Source organism: Strongylocentrotus purpuratus, unplaced genomic scaffold, assembly GCF_000002235.5.
Source record: "Strongylocentrotus purpuratus isolate Spur 01 unplaced genomic scaffold, Spur_5.0 spur5_scaffold_10, whole genome shotgun sequence".
Taxonomy (NCBI): domain Eukaryota; kingdom Metazoa; phylum Echinodermata; class Echinoidea; order Camarodonta; family Strongylocentrotidae; genus Strongylocentrotus; species Strongylocentrotus purpuratus.
This window is the reverse complement of record NW_022145595.1, coordinates 8983629-8997584: the sequence shown is the minus strand read 5'-3', so window position 1 is coordinate 8997584 and position 13956 is coordinate 8983629. Positions and strand designations below refer to the sequence as shown.

At 35.5% G+C, this 13956-nt stretch overlaps 1 protein-coding gene across 1 annotated transcript; it reads left to right on the top strand.

The window, feature by feature from the left end:
- The first annotated feature begins 273 nt into the window (after positions 1 to 273).
- On the top strand, positions 274 to 6767 carry LOC578341 (sphingomyelin synthase-related protein 1). The gene is made up of 5 exons (XM_030979395.1): positions 274 to 495; positions 1209 to 1811; positions 3001 to 3118; positions 4189 to 4339; positions 5862 to 6767. Exons 2-5 carry the CDS (start codon positions 1225 to 1227, stop codon positions 6203 to 6205), a joined length of 1200 nt encoding a protein of 399 aa, XP_030835255.1. The 5' UTR covers positions 274 to 495; positions 1209 to 1224; the 3' UTR covers positions 6206 to 6767.
- The last annotated feature ends 7189 nt before the right edge of the window (positions 6768 to 13956 follow it).

The following is a 13956-nucleotide window of genomic DNA, read 5'->3' as shown; positions in this document are numbered from 1 at the left end:
CCCCCCCCCCCTCACCTGGAACCGCCACTGACAACAATATAATGGGTCTATAATTGCGAACTGGCATTCTTAAAGACATTTATTTTAAGCTAGATTATGATATTATGACATTATATGATGATTATGTCTTCATATAAACTCTCATATTTTTCTAGTATTTCAAGCCATGAAATACCAAGTTTCAGTGACGGCAAAAGTTCGCTCCCACTTCTCGACCTGGTTTCAAAAGTTTGTTGCCCTTTATTGCGCAATGTCGTCGCACTTTTGCACCACGTCGACGAGCTTCGTAAACAATGCTCCAGCTGATAGCCACAAACAGCGCATACACTACTCACTGCAACCATATATGCATGCACATGTAGGTTTATATGCATATCCATACATGCATGCATGCAGCATGCAATCACAGCTAGTACGGCATTGTTTTCTGCAAGTAGACATTTTGATGCTCGTGACAGTGAGTGCTGCTGATCAACTGTAATTTCTCTGACTTTGGTAAGTATTCATTGTGAAATAAATAAGAAATAACTTACAAGCCACGATATTAAACTGAAAACTGTGAATCAATTGTGTGACTGTGAGTGTGAGAAAGCTGTCACGTCAGTGCTGTGTCAACTAATTAGTGATAAGTCTAAACTAGAGTAAAGTAAAAAATCTGTTTTGTCTGATCATGCTGAGCTGTTTATAGATCTAGTACTTATAGATGTAGATAGTAGGTTATGGGGCACTAGTTCAGAAGTCTATCCAAACTTTGACCCGTAACTCCGGCGTGGAGATATACCCTATAAATAAAACATACCCAAAATAAAGTAAATATTCATCAAATGTCCAAATAAAGGTCATGATTTAAAAGCCAATATGTTTTTTATCTGTTTCGTGTCAATTTTCTTATCTTTTTCAGAGTATTTTTTCCTAAAAACGAAGACTATTAATATGCGCTTTCTCAAGGGATTCATGGCAAACTGCAGCAAAATACAATTGCATACCGTACTGACAGTGGGGTGCGGGCGCGCGCGTGAGTTCAGTTAGCGACAGTAAACTAAAATAACAGTCGCTAACTTAACATACGCGCATGCCTGCACCCGACCGTCGGGTGCGGTCGGATGCTTGTTTTGATTTTATTGCTTTATCATAACCAAGTGAAAAGAATGTGATACATAAAAATTGTGAAAACCCATATCGCTATTTTGTTTTAAAATTCATTGTAGGCTTGATGCCCCCACCATGGACGTTGAATCCTGGACCTGCAAAGATGTGGCCAAGTGGTTATCCACCAAAGGATTCGGTCAGTACGCTCGTCAGCTATGCACCAACCACACGATAGACGGTCAAGCACTGCTACTACTGACCGAAGCTGACCTGCGCAGTCCCCCCGTCTCCATGAAAGTGCTTGGAGACATCAAGCGTCTGATCCGCCAGATTGATCTCTTAAAGCATCAAAATGGCAACAACGGACAGATGTCGAACGGTCATGCCCCGACAACGACGCCAGTCACTGCTCAGACACCTGACCGTCAACATACGGGAGAGGATCAGGTAGATTATCCAAAGAGGCACCTCGCGACAAGATTAGAACCTGAGGTGTTCAAGACAATCCTAAGCTTCATCTACGTGTTTGCGGTGTTTCTTCTCACTGCTTTTGTCATGACTATCGTTCACGATCGAGTGCCTGATATGGAGAAGTACCCTCCCTTGCCAGACATAATCCTGGACAGTGTTCCTCTGATACCTTGGGCGTTCAAAGCCTGTGAACTCTGTGGTATTATTCTGTCAGTTCTCTGCTGCCTAGTACTCTTTCTTCATAAACATAGGTATTCAAATATTTCTTCTCAAGGGTTTTCAGTATTCAGAATTTGTGTTGCCTGGGGGAAAAAGCACTTTACATTTCCTTCTATTATGACATATATTATCATTGAAATTTATAGGTCCTGGGGCCCCTGTTTCATAGAACTTGTTATCATTAACAAGTGTCCCATTTCTATAAAAAATTGCTCTCAGCCAATCAAATGCATCAATTTCAGTAGCTATTGCTACTTGTTATCGATGACAATTTTTTATGAAACCGGGCCCTCATTTTTTGGAACACTTCCCAGTAAATTGGCATTCTTCCTTTAAGTACAAGTTATTGTTTCAAAAGCTTCACAAATATTTAAGGCTTAAACTACTAGTCCATAAAGTTTAATGCTTTTCTCTACTGCAGTTGTTAACGATGATTGCCGTAAAGCTTACTTGCTTTGCTCAGCATCACAACTGAAATACAATCTAATGACTATTGAAATACAATCTAATGACAACTTAAATATAATCTAATGACTATTGAAATACATTAATTCATAACCGAGAATGCCATAGTTGATCAGCACGGTCTTGGGATAGAAGCGTCCATCATACAAAATACATCACCCTGCACCACCTCTACCCCCCAAATTTTAAACCGGATTCACGTTGAACTCAGAGAGGACATATTTTGGCCTAAATAAATCTGGAAACCATGGAAACACGGGAGATTCTCATGCCTGCAACAGATGCTGCAATACTGTAGACAATACAACATCTTAGGTGACCTGCTCATACTGGATAGTATTTCAAAGTTTGTCCATCATCATCACCATCACCACGATGATTGCTTCGCGCTGAACTATTAAAGATGAAGTTGAGTTCTGGTCATGGGATTGCATTGTGAAAGAAACGTTGTGGAATCGATCAGAAAAGGTTGATCATCTAGCATATAAGTATTGGTGTGTACTGCAAGGTTCTGTAATCATCAAAATGATAAGAAATTTGGCCTAGTGCCATATTTAGAATATTAAGGTATTCGAGCCATGCTTTTCAGGGAACATTTTTTATTTGATGTTCTTCCACACTCGCATGATAACAGTGATAACGCTCACAAATTATTGTTCACCTCTTCCCGGAACTCAACCTTCTCTTTAACCAAGACGACCTTCCTTGTGTACTTTATTTAATTTTCTTTTGTCATCCCTATTGCTTGCTACACAGGAGCATTGTTGTTCGACGTCTCTTTGCTATCACTGGGACAGTGTTTTTACTCCGGTGTGTGACAATGTTTGTTACATCACTCTCTGTCCCTGGCATTCATCTACAGTGCTCAGCTAAGGTGAGTTCAACATCATCATTAATCGGCTGTATGACCATGGGCATCGTTAACGGCAGAGTTGCTATAGCAACGGTGGCATTTTACCCTTTTCATCATCATCATAACACTTTCATTTATCGATATGATAAGTAGCAATACAGCAGTCATCAGCTTTATAATTGATGTATTTAGGATCTTTATGTAATGTCATACTTTCTTAATTCTTATATACAATGTAATTAAGTTGTGTAACTATTCCAAATGTTGTCATGGTAAATTACTATTCTTGTCTTAAAGGTAATACAAAGTTTTGGGAAATTTTTAAAATTGGGTGGATAGTGATTCTTCACAATTTTGACATATTTAGATGCCTCTGTGGATGTATTATAAACATTAGAAAATTTAGCCCCTGAAATACTTCTGCTTTCGAGAAAAATTGATTATAAAAATTTACCGGTGCTCCCAGTAAATTTGGATAGATTTCAAATAGCGACTACGGCCGTACAATGGTAGCTGCGACCATGAAAATCTCAGAATATGTAGTTGTGATATATAATTTCCAAACGGGAATAGCTGATCGGTCAATTTTAGTCATGAACCATTGTTTTATAGCTTAATTCTTATCTTGACCTTGAGAGGGAGCTATACAACATAAAAGCTTATTATTTACAATTTCATAACTTGAGACTATATTTTAACCGCGACAGCAATCATTGAATATTGTCGGATTGCATATGCTTCCAATATGTTATTTGAACCAAATTCATGACCCCATACCAAAACTTTGTATTACCTTTAATCAATGATAATTAAGTCCCTTATTTGTCTAAGCAACTATTAGATATATGTTTTTTTTTCCTTTTGCTATTTGTTAAGGGCATAGAGATTTATGCAACATATAAGCCTGAAATTGTTATTTTACTTTGTATGTCTTGTTGAAGAGACTAATCTCTTCCTCGACACTCATAATATAAAGATCAAACTTCAAAGGGTAAGTTCTTGTTTAATCTTTCTATTATTATTGTTATGATTTTCGACGTCACAAAATATTTGTTTAACCATTCGTATCCGTAATACTTTGATTTCTTTAGGTTTATGGTACTGTGTGGGACAAGCTGGTGAGAGCTTTAGAGATCTGGTCAGGTTTGGGGATGTCTTTGACCGGTGTCCACACGTGCGGAGACTATATGTTCAGTGGACATACGAGCTGCATCACGCTCGCCAACTTCTTCATCACAGAATGTAAGTTGAGCTGTCGTGGTATTATTGGCTTTATCAGGATATAGGAAAGCAGTATTCTTTTTCCCTCCTAGGCACACATTCTAGCCAAAACATTCTAGCCAAAACAAGTCCTTCTTTTAAAGGCATCGTTTAATAATGTTAAATCTGAGACGCATGGCCCTACATATTATCAGTATCTGTGATGTGTAATATTGAAGCCCTAAAAAATGGTGCTTCAAAATGATCATGAAGTGCCTCAAAAAGAGAAAATCTTTGAGTGGCTGGTTTTACCATACTCATTTTCTCCAATAGACTGTAGTGTTGTAAAAACTGTTGGGAAAACGGTATTTGAAATTTCGATTTCCAATCGGAAATATATCTTGCTAATCAGACAGGTGATTGGCTTGATAAAGTCAAGGGGGTCCTGACTGACCTAAAGGTTTATAATTATGATTGCAGCATTAGCTAAATCTAGAATTATGTTTAGAATCTGAGGCAAAGATACCCAATCCCTTTAAGCCCCTCTCAATCGACATTGCGCAGTACTGTACATGGCATTCAGTTAAGTTTCCTCTGTCATGCATGATCAAGATTTTTTGTTTTACTTTATTTCACAGTTAAATTTTAGAATGATTTACACAGATTTAGACGAAGAAACCTGAAAGTAAAAAATAAGTAGTCAATATTTGCTTTATTTTGTCAGGATCACTTCTTGATCTCAATTTGTACATCAACGAAATTATGCAGACGAAGTGGCGTCGCAACTCTATATACATACCTGTGATATTGTGTGTACAAGCCTATGGAGCATTTTCTACGCTGGTTTTACTTCACTTCAACAGTTTTCAAAAGAATCAATGTGAAATGCTTTGTTTCTGATGCAAAACCCTTTACACAGAGGAAACCTCTTTTGATCCCATTTCCCTCACATGATTTTGAATTGATACCAGTTTTCCAGCTGGAGACATTTTCTCAGATGACAAGCTAGCTACCTAATAACCAAGTAGTTCTTGAGTTGGCAATTTAAAGAGATGTATGGCTTTATTTTGTCTGGAATATATTTGCAAGTCTGACCTCTACTATAGATCTACAACTCATGAAAGAGGAAATGAGCCCTGCATGCTGGTTTCCTGTTATATCTTGTCAATATTATCTTGACAATAATATTGACAAGAAAAATAAAGATGTATGAATATCAGTTACATTTTCTTTTCAAAGGTATAATTTATGTACATAAAAATGAATTTGTTTGTGATACCTATTCAATTGGAACTGCTATGTAGTATCTTATATTCACAATAGGAAGCCATACAGGTTCACCTCATTATTTTCTCCATGTCGTAACAAAATACCACTGATTTTGGATGTTATCAAGCCTGTATTTATACGATTTGTCTCTTGAATGCTGTGAGCGCCAAAATCGGCTGCCTAGCAGAGCCCGGGTAATATTGGAGCGCCTTGCGCACCATGCATGGTGGATATGTGCGCTAAATAAATATCCAATATTATTATTATTATTATATTCTACATGCTTATTTCTCAGATTCCCCACGGAAGTTCCACATCCTACACACGGCGACATGGGTCATCAACCTGTTTGGTATCTTCTTTATCCTGGCCGGCCACGAGCATTACACGATCGACGTCTTCATCGCCTTCTACATCACCTCGCGCCTTTTCCTCTACTACCACACCCTCGCCAACAACCGCGCCCTCTGGCAGGGCGACTCTAGGGTGCGGGTGTGGTTCCCCATGTTCTCATTTTTCGAGGCGAACGTCGATGGCATCGTTCCGAACGAGTTCGAGTGGCCCCTCCCGTCTCTGACAAAGATAATGGAGCGCATTAGCGAAGGCCCGGTCAAGAGATTGAAAACGAAGGCAAGATAATCCAAGGCTTAGATCGTCGTATATGAGTGACTGGGCATTTGTTCCTGTGGTGTTTGCTCCGGGCTATATTTTATTATTCATAAGTTAAGAGTTGGTGTTTTAATTTTTTTATTCAAAGTGGAGCAATTGTCACAGGAGCAAGTGTCAAACAACCAGAGAATGCCTCGAGAATTAAATTATCAGCATTTCTATCTTCCTGTAGCTTTACAAGTTTACAAGTGCAATTTGATGATGTGTATAAGCTTCCAAGTTTTGGGTATTGTTGAGAAAAGGGAACATTGAGGGCCCCATTGAATAGATCATGACTCTACAAGTGTCTGATACTAGTTGCAACTCCTAACGTTAGAAATAGGCAGTTGTGACTTTGCAATTGTGCTATTTGTTATTGATTGTCATTGATTAAATCAATCACATTTTTCTTATAAGAGATGGTTCAGTACTGTGGAGTAGCAAATGGTTAATGAAATTCACGCAACATTTGCTGATATTGAAAACCATTGTATATTTTTCTACGCAATTTGTAAATGGGTATAATGCATGAATTAATTGACTGAATTCTTATGTAATATCAATTTGTCTCTCTCGGCTTTCTCTCTCTCTCTCTCTCTCTCTCTCTCTCTCTGTCTGTCTGTCTCTGTCTCTGTCTCTCTCACACACTTATTCATCGAAAAACCTCTTGTGTCTTGGCTTTTGGACGGTGCTGTATAATTTTTACAGAAAGAGGATTTAAAGATTGAGAAACACTGCGCAGTAGAGTATATAATATATATGTATATAGTAGTTGCCCCATATAAATTGGTCTAATTATTTATTATTGAATTAGGGCATCGATGTTAAAAAATTTGTATTAAAACTCTTCTTTTCCTGTATGTATTTCATGAATCATGATTAGTTAAAAACCCTTCTAATTCACAGAAGATGATACATGTTCATATGAACATGTCTGCATTTCACTACAGACCTTCTATTTGAAATCTTTATTTACATTGAGCTGTAGCGAAATTATCATCAATTCTAAACATTCGCACTTCATTACAGTTTGTTTACAATTGTCAGCTGATTTTACTACGCAACCTTCAATTGCCTTTCATAATCGACAGACCAGCAATTCCTTTTGAAATCATCTCTATTGTTCACTGCTGGTCAGCCTATTCAACATTGTGACTCAATGGAATATAAATCAGGCAAGCTCACCTGTTGTTGAAATACCTTCACTACTGTACCCTAGTAGATGTTTTTGTGTCATGGCAACAACTGGCCAATCAAGAGACAGTCTGGAAAAAAGGATATGACACAATTTTCTAGATTCATTCCATGTGCACCATCTAAGTAGAAGGACTTCACCCTAGAAGCAAGATTTTTCTGCTAGTCACATGCAACTGTATATTACAACTCATCTACACTACATTATGTTTTATCAGCAGCAATTATCACCAAGATCCATTGGTTATCATCTCACATTGTAAAATCATTCATTGCCTGTGCTATCCGAGGAGGAGTTTTAATTTCAAGCGCACTTTTGTTTTGACGCATCACGTCATGGGGTCACCAATTGTTGGTATTCGTATTATGAATTCCTTACATAAAAGATAAGTACATAAGCTCACCAGTAACTTGTTGAATGGCTGTCCATGCGAATACCAACAGACCTTTTATGAATACCGGTAAACTAAAAAAATAAAAGTGCTTTGTAATAAAAGGTTGATTCCAGAAGAGTTCAATCCATTTTATTTGTCAATAATTATATAAAACTATCTATTCTTCAAAATCAAGTGCCGTAAGGTAAGCTTTATACTTATTTATATTTTTTTAAATGTACTTTTCTTAACTGAAGTCTTAATGATATTTTTACTTATAAATAACTTCTGACAGATGTGACCATAATATAACGATCCATCTCAAAACCAATTTTTAGGTTGCTTAACTCTTTACATGCAACAGAAATAATCTCCATGGTTCACATTGCAAAATTGGGATTGTGGGATAAATACGATATACCAAAAACTTCTTGATTAATTGAGACTGTTTGCAGTAGAAGAATTTAATCTCTACCGGTGTGAAAAGGGTTGTCATGGAGCTAATCAAGACGGTTGATGAGTAAATTTTGCAATGCCAATGTGTTGCACAAAGCAGTCCTTCCCTCAATTGGGGCCAACTGTTGTGTGCAAAAATGCACGCATGGCAACCAAGCGACCGTGCAGTGAGGTGAAGAAAGCTATGAAAGTGTTGATAGTGATGTAATAATACTACTAATAATGCACTCCAGCAAAGCATAGGATCAATGCTAATGCGTATTGACCTCTAGCGCTGTATACTTGCTGAGAGGCAGGTATAATACACAAATACACACACCACACACTATTGCATAGACTGCACACAATAGAACCAATGTGGCTGATCGGAAAATTTGACACTAGACTTACAATTTGAAGTTTTAAATTATTCTTTTTAACATCAGTAAGTTGACAAAATTGTATTTTAATGCTATTTAGGTGTCCTCAATTGTCACTAAAGTACTGATTTTTAGTGAACTCAGTTGAGTTTTGTAGTGGTGTTTGAAATGTTGAGAATCAATAAAAAAAAGCTTAAATACACAGCCAGGATAAATGCAGCTATGTGTGCTAATAATGTACTTGCCAAATCCAGTTGGTAAATAACTCTAAAATTGGTTTCAATCAGTTGAGCAGCTGAAATTGCTTTCATTCTAGTTGGAGGAAAAAATCTTTTTAGTGACTCACATATATTTTAAACCTTTACATAATATATTGCATTGAATTGCGTGGTTGCACGATTCCAGAAGTTTATTTTCCATTTTATTGTGATTTTCTAATTACCGGTACCGTAAAGTAATTTATATATACGTGTTCTTTGCCTTTTTTAAGCAGTTTTAGGTAAGTAAATAATTTTTGCAGTGATCTTTTGTTTGTGTGTGGGTGTACACATTTTCTTATTGAGGTTGGTTAAGGCACATGTGTAAGAACCATGAAAAAAACAAAAAAGTACTTTCTTTTATCAATTATTATATCTAAAAAAAAAAAAATTTCTTGTGAAGGCTACTTAATTAATTTCAACTTCTGTATTCATATTGTTTAAAAATGACAACTCGGTAATATGTAATACATGTATGTGTTTCTATGTATTGGTAATGTTTTTCTTTTTAAAGAGTTTATAGTGCAAGTCTCCAGGTAATTTATTTTGTATGAATAAATCAATTAATTTATTTTTAATTTTTTTTTTGTTTAATTTATTATTACTTTTATTATTATTATTTTTTTTATTTTTTTTTTATTTATTTATTTATTTATTTATTTATTTATTTATTTTTTTTTTTTTTTTGGGGGGGGGGAATTTTCATGTGTATAAAGCATGAGCTATAATTAAACTAGGATATAAATATGTGCCTTTCAACATTGTTAAATATTGAACTGATATTTATGAATACCTGCAATTCATTCTGATAAAGATAAGGTGGAGTTCTGGTCATGCAATTACAATGGAAAAAAAAAACTTTCAGAAAGGTTGATCTTGTAGTGCAGAAGTATTATACTCAAGGTTTTGGGATCATCAGGATTATAAAAATTGGCTCAATATTGTTATGAGTCACATGCACTGTTCATAGAAATGTGTATATATGGGACTAAATTACAAACGTGTAGCATGAAAGTTGTGGTCTAGTCATATTTCGAATATGAGGGCATTTGAAAAACCACCCTTTTCAGTGGAATTTATTTGTTTATGATACTCTTTAACACTAACATAAAAAGAATGAAAAAGCTCACAAACTAGTTTTTACCTTTCCCGAAACTGCCTTCTCTTTCTATGTTAGGGCTTTAAAAAATGCCAGATAAGGTGTTATGTCTACATAATTATTTACACTCGACACATCTTTCCTGTTTTTGTTGTTGTTTTTTCCCCCTTTTTTTTTTTCTTGTTGCATTATTTTCAAACTTGTTGCCCTGCCCCCTTTCGTACGCCAGAGAATCCTGGATCCTCCACTGTTAAAGGTACTATGTCCCATTTGCAGGCCCAAAAAATGAAAAGGTTAAATTCCAACAGCATTTGGAAGACAATACTTATTTAGAACTTCCCTCAAAACAAAGGGCTTGAAAATAGCTTTTAGTGGAGAAATAACGACCATTAGTTTTGTGCTGCACAAAGATACAGTCAGTTTAATTTTTGCCATTATAAGTCGAGGGTTATTGATGTAGAGAAATGCTCATGTAGGCCTACCTGTTACAGTTCATTTAATGTATGTTATTACCAAAGAAAAAAAAATGTCAGTCGGTCACTCAATAGTGTACGATAGTGAAATCTAGAAAGTAAATGGGTTTCTTTGCCTCATTTGAATACTAGGACACTGCCAATGTTTAAATTCACAGATAGGACATACATGACATACCGGTATTCATAATTCCTGCAAAGTTCTACAGAATTTGTTGTTGGCTGCAAAAGGGACATGGTACCTTTAAACCATGTCTTGTCATATTATTCATGGAAACAACATGTTGAAGATTCTATGGGCGGATATCCTTAAGTAATGCACCATGGACAGGAAGAAAGGAAGGTCAAAGGTCATAAAGGGTGCATGTTGAATTGTGGTCATGTGCATGTTTGGCAGAAAATTGAAGAATGAGATTATGTTTTTCTATACAACGTTGAGATAAGAATCAGATTAGGAAGACTATGTGCAATGACATGTAGGTTCGAAAACAACAAAAATAAACTCTCCCTTTACTTTTTTTTTTGTGTGTGTGGAAAAATGTTCTACAAATAATTCTACTCTAAATTAGAACATGAAATGGTTTACAATATAACGTGTTTTGAGCGAGGTTTGCAGTTACACCACATATTTTTTTGACAGGGTTAGTTGGCCCTGAAAAGCTATAACCTTGCCCAAATCTATCATCACCATGGAAGCATTAAAAGATAACAATTAATGCATTATGTAATTTGTGTATTTCATTTAGATTCTGAAGAACATTGTAAAACCATACGATAATCTTCTGAGATCCAGGGGGGGGGGGTGTTTCACAAAACTTGTCATCAGTGAAAAGTGACAGTTTTTGTTATAAGCTACCAAAATCCTTGCTTCTGGTGATTGGTTATCAGCAGAATTGTCACTGATTTTTGTCATTTGTCATTGAAAAAAGGCTTTGTTAAATACCCCCAGAAGGGCATTATTAACTCATATTATTTAACAGTAACTGTCCTTCTGGCTTTGAACAGACAAGAAAATGATTTATGCATGGGGCTTTATAATCTCATTTTTAGTATTTCACATCAAAGTTGTGATTGAATTTGAAATGTATACATCTTGACATGTTTGTTAAATATCACAGTTGTGAGTTTGCATGTATAATTCTGCCCTGTATTTTTGTGGAAATCGATATGAAATGTGGTTTGTTGTATGATTTTACGTTTATATCAATTAGATCTCTTGAAAGGAGAGGATAAATTTAGATGTTTATTCATAGCTCATGTCAACGATTTATCAGCATATCAGCATATATCAATGAATTGATCTGTATTCTAGAGAATCTTATTGTTAGGAGTGTTTGAAAAGGTTATATTATGGATTGATTTGCTGGTTTGTTTTACCTGACTTCTAAAAAAGCATTTAATGCTAAGTAAGCAACCAGGGTAATGACGATTAATGCCTTACCAAAGGGCACTGGCCTGGTTTTGAATCCGGCACCTCCTGGTTATGGGACCACTGTTCTTCCAATGAGCCATCACACCTTATAAAGTTATTCTTGTATTTAGCGATACTACTTACAGTACGTATTATCAAAGACACGATTTGTACTTTGTACGGTGGTAGCACTAGTGAAAAGTAAATCAGGTTACCAGGTATATAATTTTTAACTCAAGAATATTTTGCAATTTATAAATTTATTTTAGAATATGGTTTATTTTAATAGATACCGGTACATAACTCTGTGTTAATGCCCATAGTCATATACATCTAGACTATCATTTGTTTTTCCTTTGTTTTATCATTAGGATTGGGAATAGAAATTTGCAATGCACTCTATTTTTTTCTTCTTTGAATTTGAAGAGAAAAAAAGGAGAAACTATTTGTGAGTGACAGACTATTGTGTTGGGAATATTTTTACATGCATGGAGGGGGAAAGTGCTCCTTTGCAATCAATTTCATCTGTTGAAACATTTAAGCTTGTTTTAGTTACAGTGTAGGAAAGCTTTAATGCCGTTTATGATGCCAGTTAACATGCCAGTAAACATTAAAATATTGTTATTATCTATATCTGCTTTTGGAATAACTGCTCTTGGAATGTTAACCACAAGTCATGAAGCAAGGTAAATGGAAACTATTATAGTAAAATGCCATTTTAACTTTATCTATTTAATTTTATAATTTATTTGATACATGGAGATTTGTTATTTTTATTATTCACCAAATTTAATTTTCATGTTGATTTGGGTAATTTGATTATAATTTGTAGTTTTGAGATTTTTCATTGTGAAGAATTACCCATTTCTTGTTTATGAACAGTGAAACCAGTGTGGACAGGACACCCAATGAGTTATATCTGCTCAAGAGAAACAAAGTATGGTCTTTAAAAACAGGTGGTCGCTAAAACAGGTTTTCCTGTATGTGATAATGCTCTTCCAATGGTACATGAGCTCATTTAAAGATAAAGTTGAGTTCTGGTCATGCGATTGCATTGTGAAAGAAACGGTGTGAAATCGACCAGAAAAGGTTGATCATCTAGCATATAAGAATTTGTGTGTATTGCAAGGTTCTGGAATCATCAAAATGATAAGAAATTTGGCCAAGTCTTGGTAAAGTTACAAATACTGTACACAGAAAGATGTATATGGGACTACACGAACACGTGGCGTAAAAATCCTACCCCCCCCCCCCCCCGAGTTTTACGATGTTACATGACATATTTAGAATATGAAGGCATTTGAAGAGCCATGCTTTTCAGGGAATATGTCTTATCTGATGATCTTCCACACTTGCATTATAAGAATGATAATGCTCACAAATTATTTTTTCACCTCTTCCCAGAACTCAACCTTCTCTTTAAATTTAAATTTTACATATTTTTAAAGAGCTTAATACACGTATGCCTTTAATATTGAACTTTTTGTGTAACACGTTAAACAGTACTGGTATATCTAATTATATAAATCACACATGGAAATCGAGGAGAATATATACATTTGTAATATAGTGAAATACATATTTTTATCATGTATATGCACTTCATGATTTTGATCAAAGATTATTTATGCAAAAAAATATCCTTTTGTCTGTGTTCATAATTTGAGTGAATGTTAAATGTATTGAAAAGTACAAGTTCTTACACTCCACAAAACAAGCTACACAAAACATTTAATTTAAAATTCATTGTTGCATTTAATGTTTCAATCATAATTTTGTAGAAGTGAACATTTACATGTATATCTGATATTTCAACAAAATTGGCAAAATGTATATTTATATAAAAAATTAAAAAATAACTCCCTCCTCCTCTTTCCCCATTTTGAGACACTGTAGTGTCGAATTCTGCAGCCCTCATGCAGTGAAACCTGTTTATAAAGGCCACCCAAAGGAGACGAGAAAAGTGACCTTTATAGACAGGCGGTCTTTCTATAACGGTGGTCGCTAAAGCAGATTCGACTGTACATGCACCTCAGTCACTGCCCCGGGGCCGACAAGAGACCAACCAGAGACCGAAACACAACATGTGACCTAAAAGTGCATGTCCACAACCTTTAGC

Coding starts and splice junctions, on each gene's coding strand:
- LOC578341 (XM_030979395.1), top strand. CDS start 1,225: ATGGACGTTGAATCCTGGACCTGCAAAGATGTGGCCAAGTGGTTATCC. Junction 3,119..4,188: donor ATCTACAGTGCTCAGCTAAG/GTGAGTTCAACA, acceptor TGATTTCTTTAG/GTTTATGGTACTGTGTGGGA. Junction 4,340..5,861: donor CAACTTCTTCATCACAGAAT/GTAAGTTGAGCT, acceptor CTTATTTCTCAG/ATTCCCCACGGAAGTTCCAC.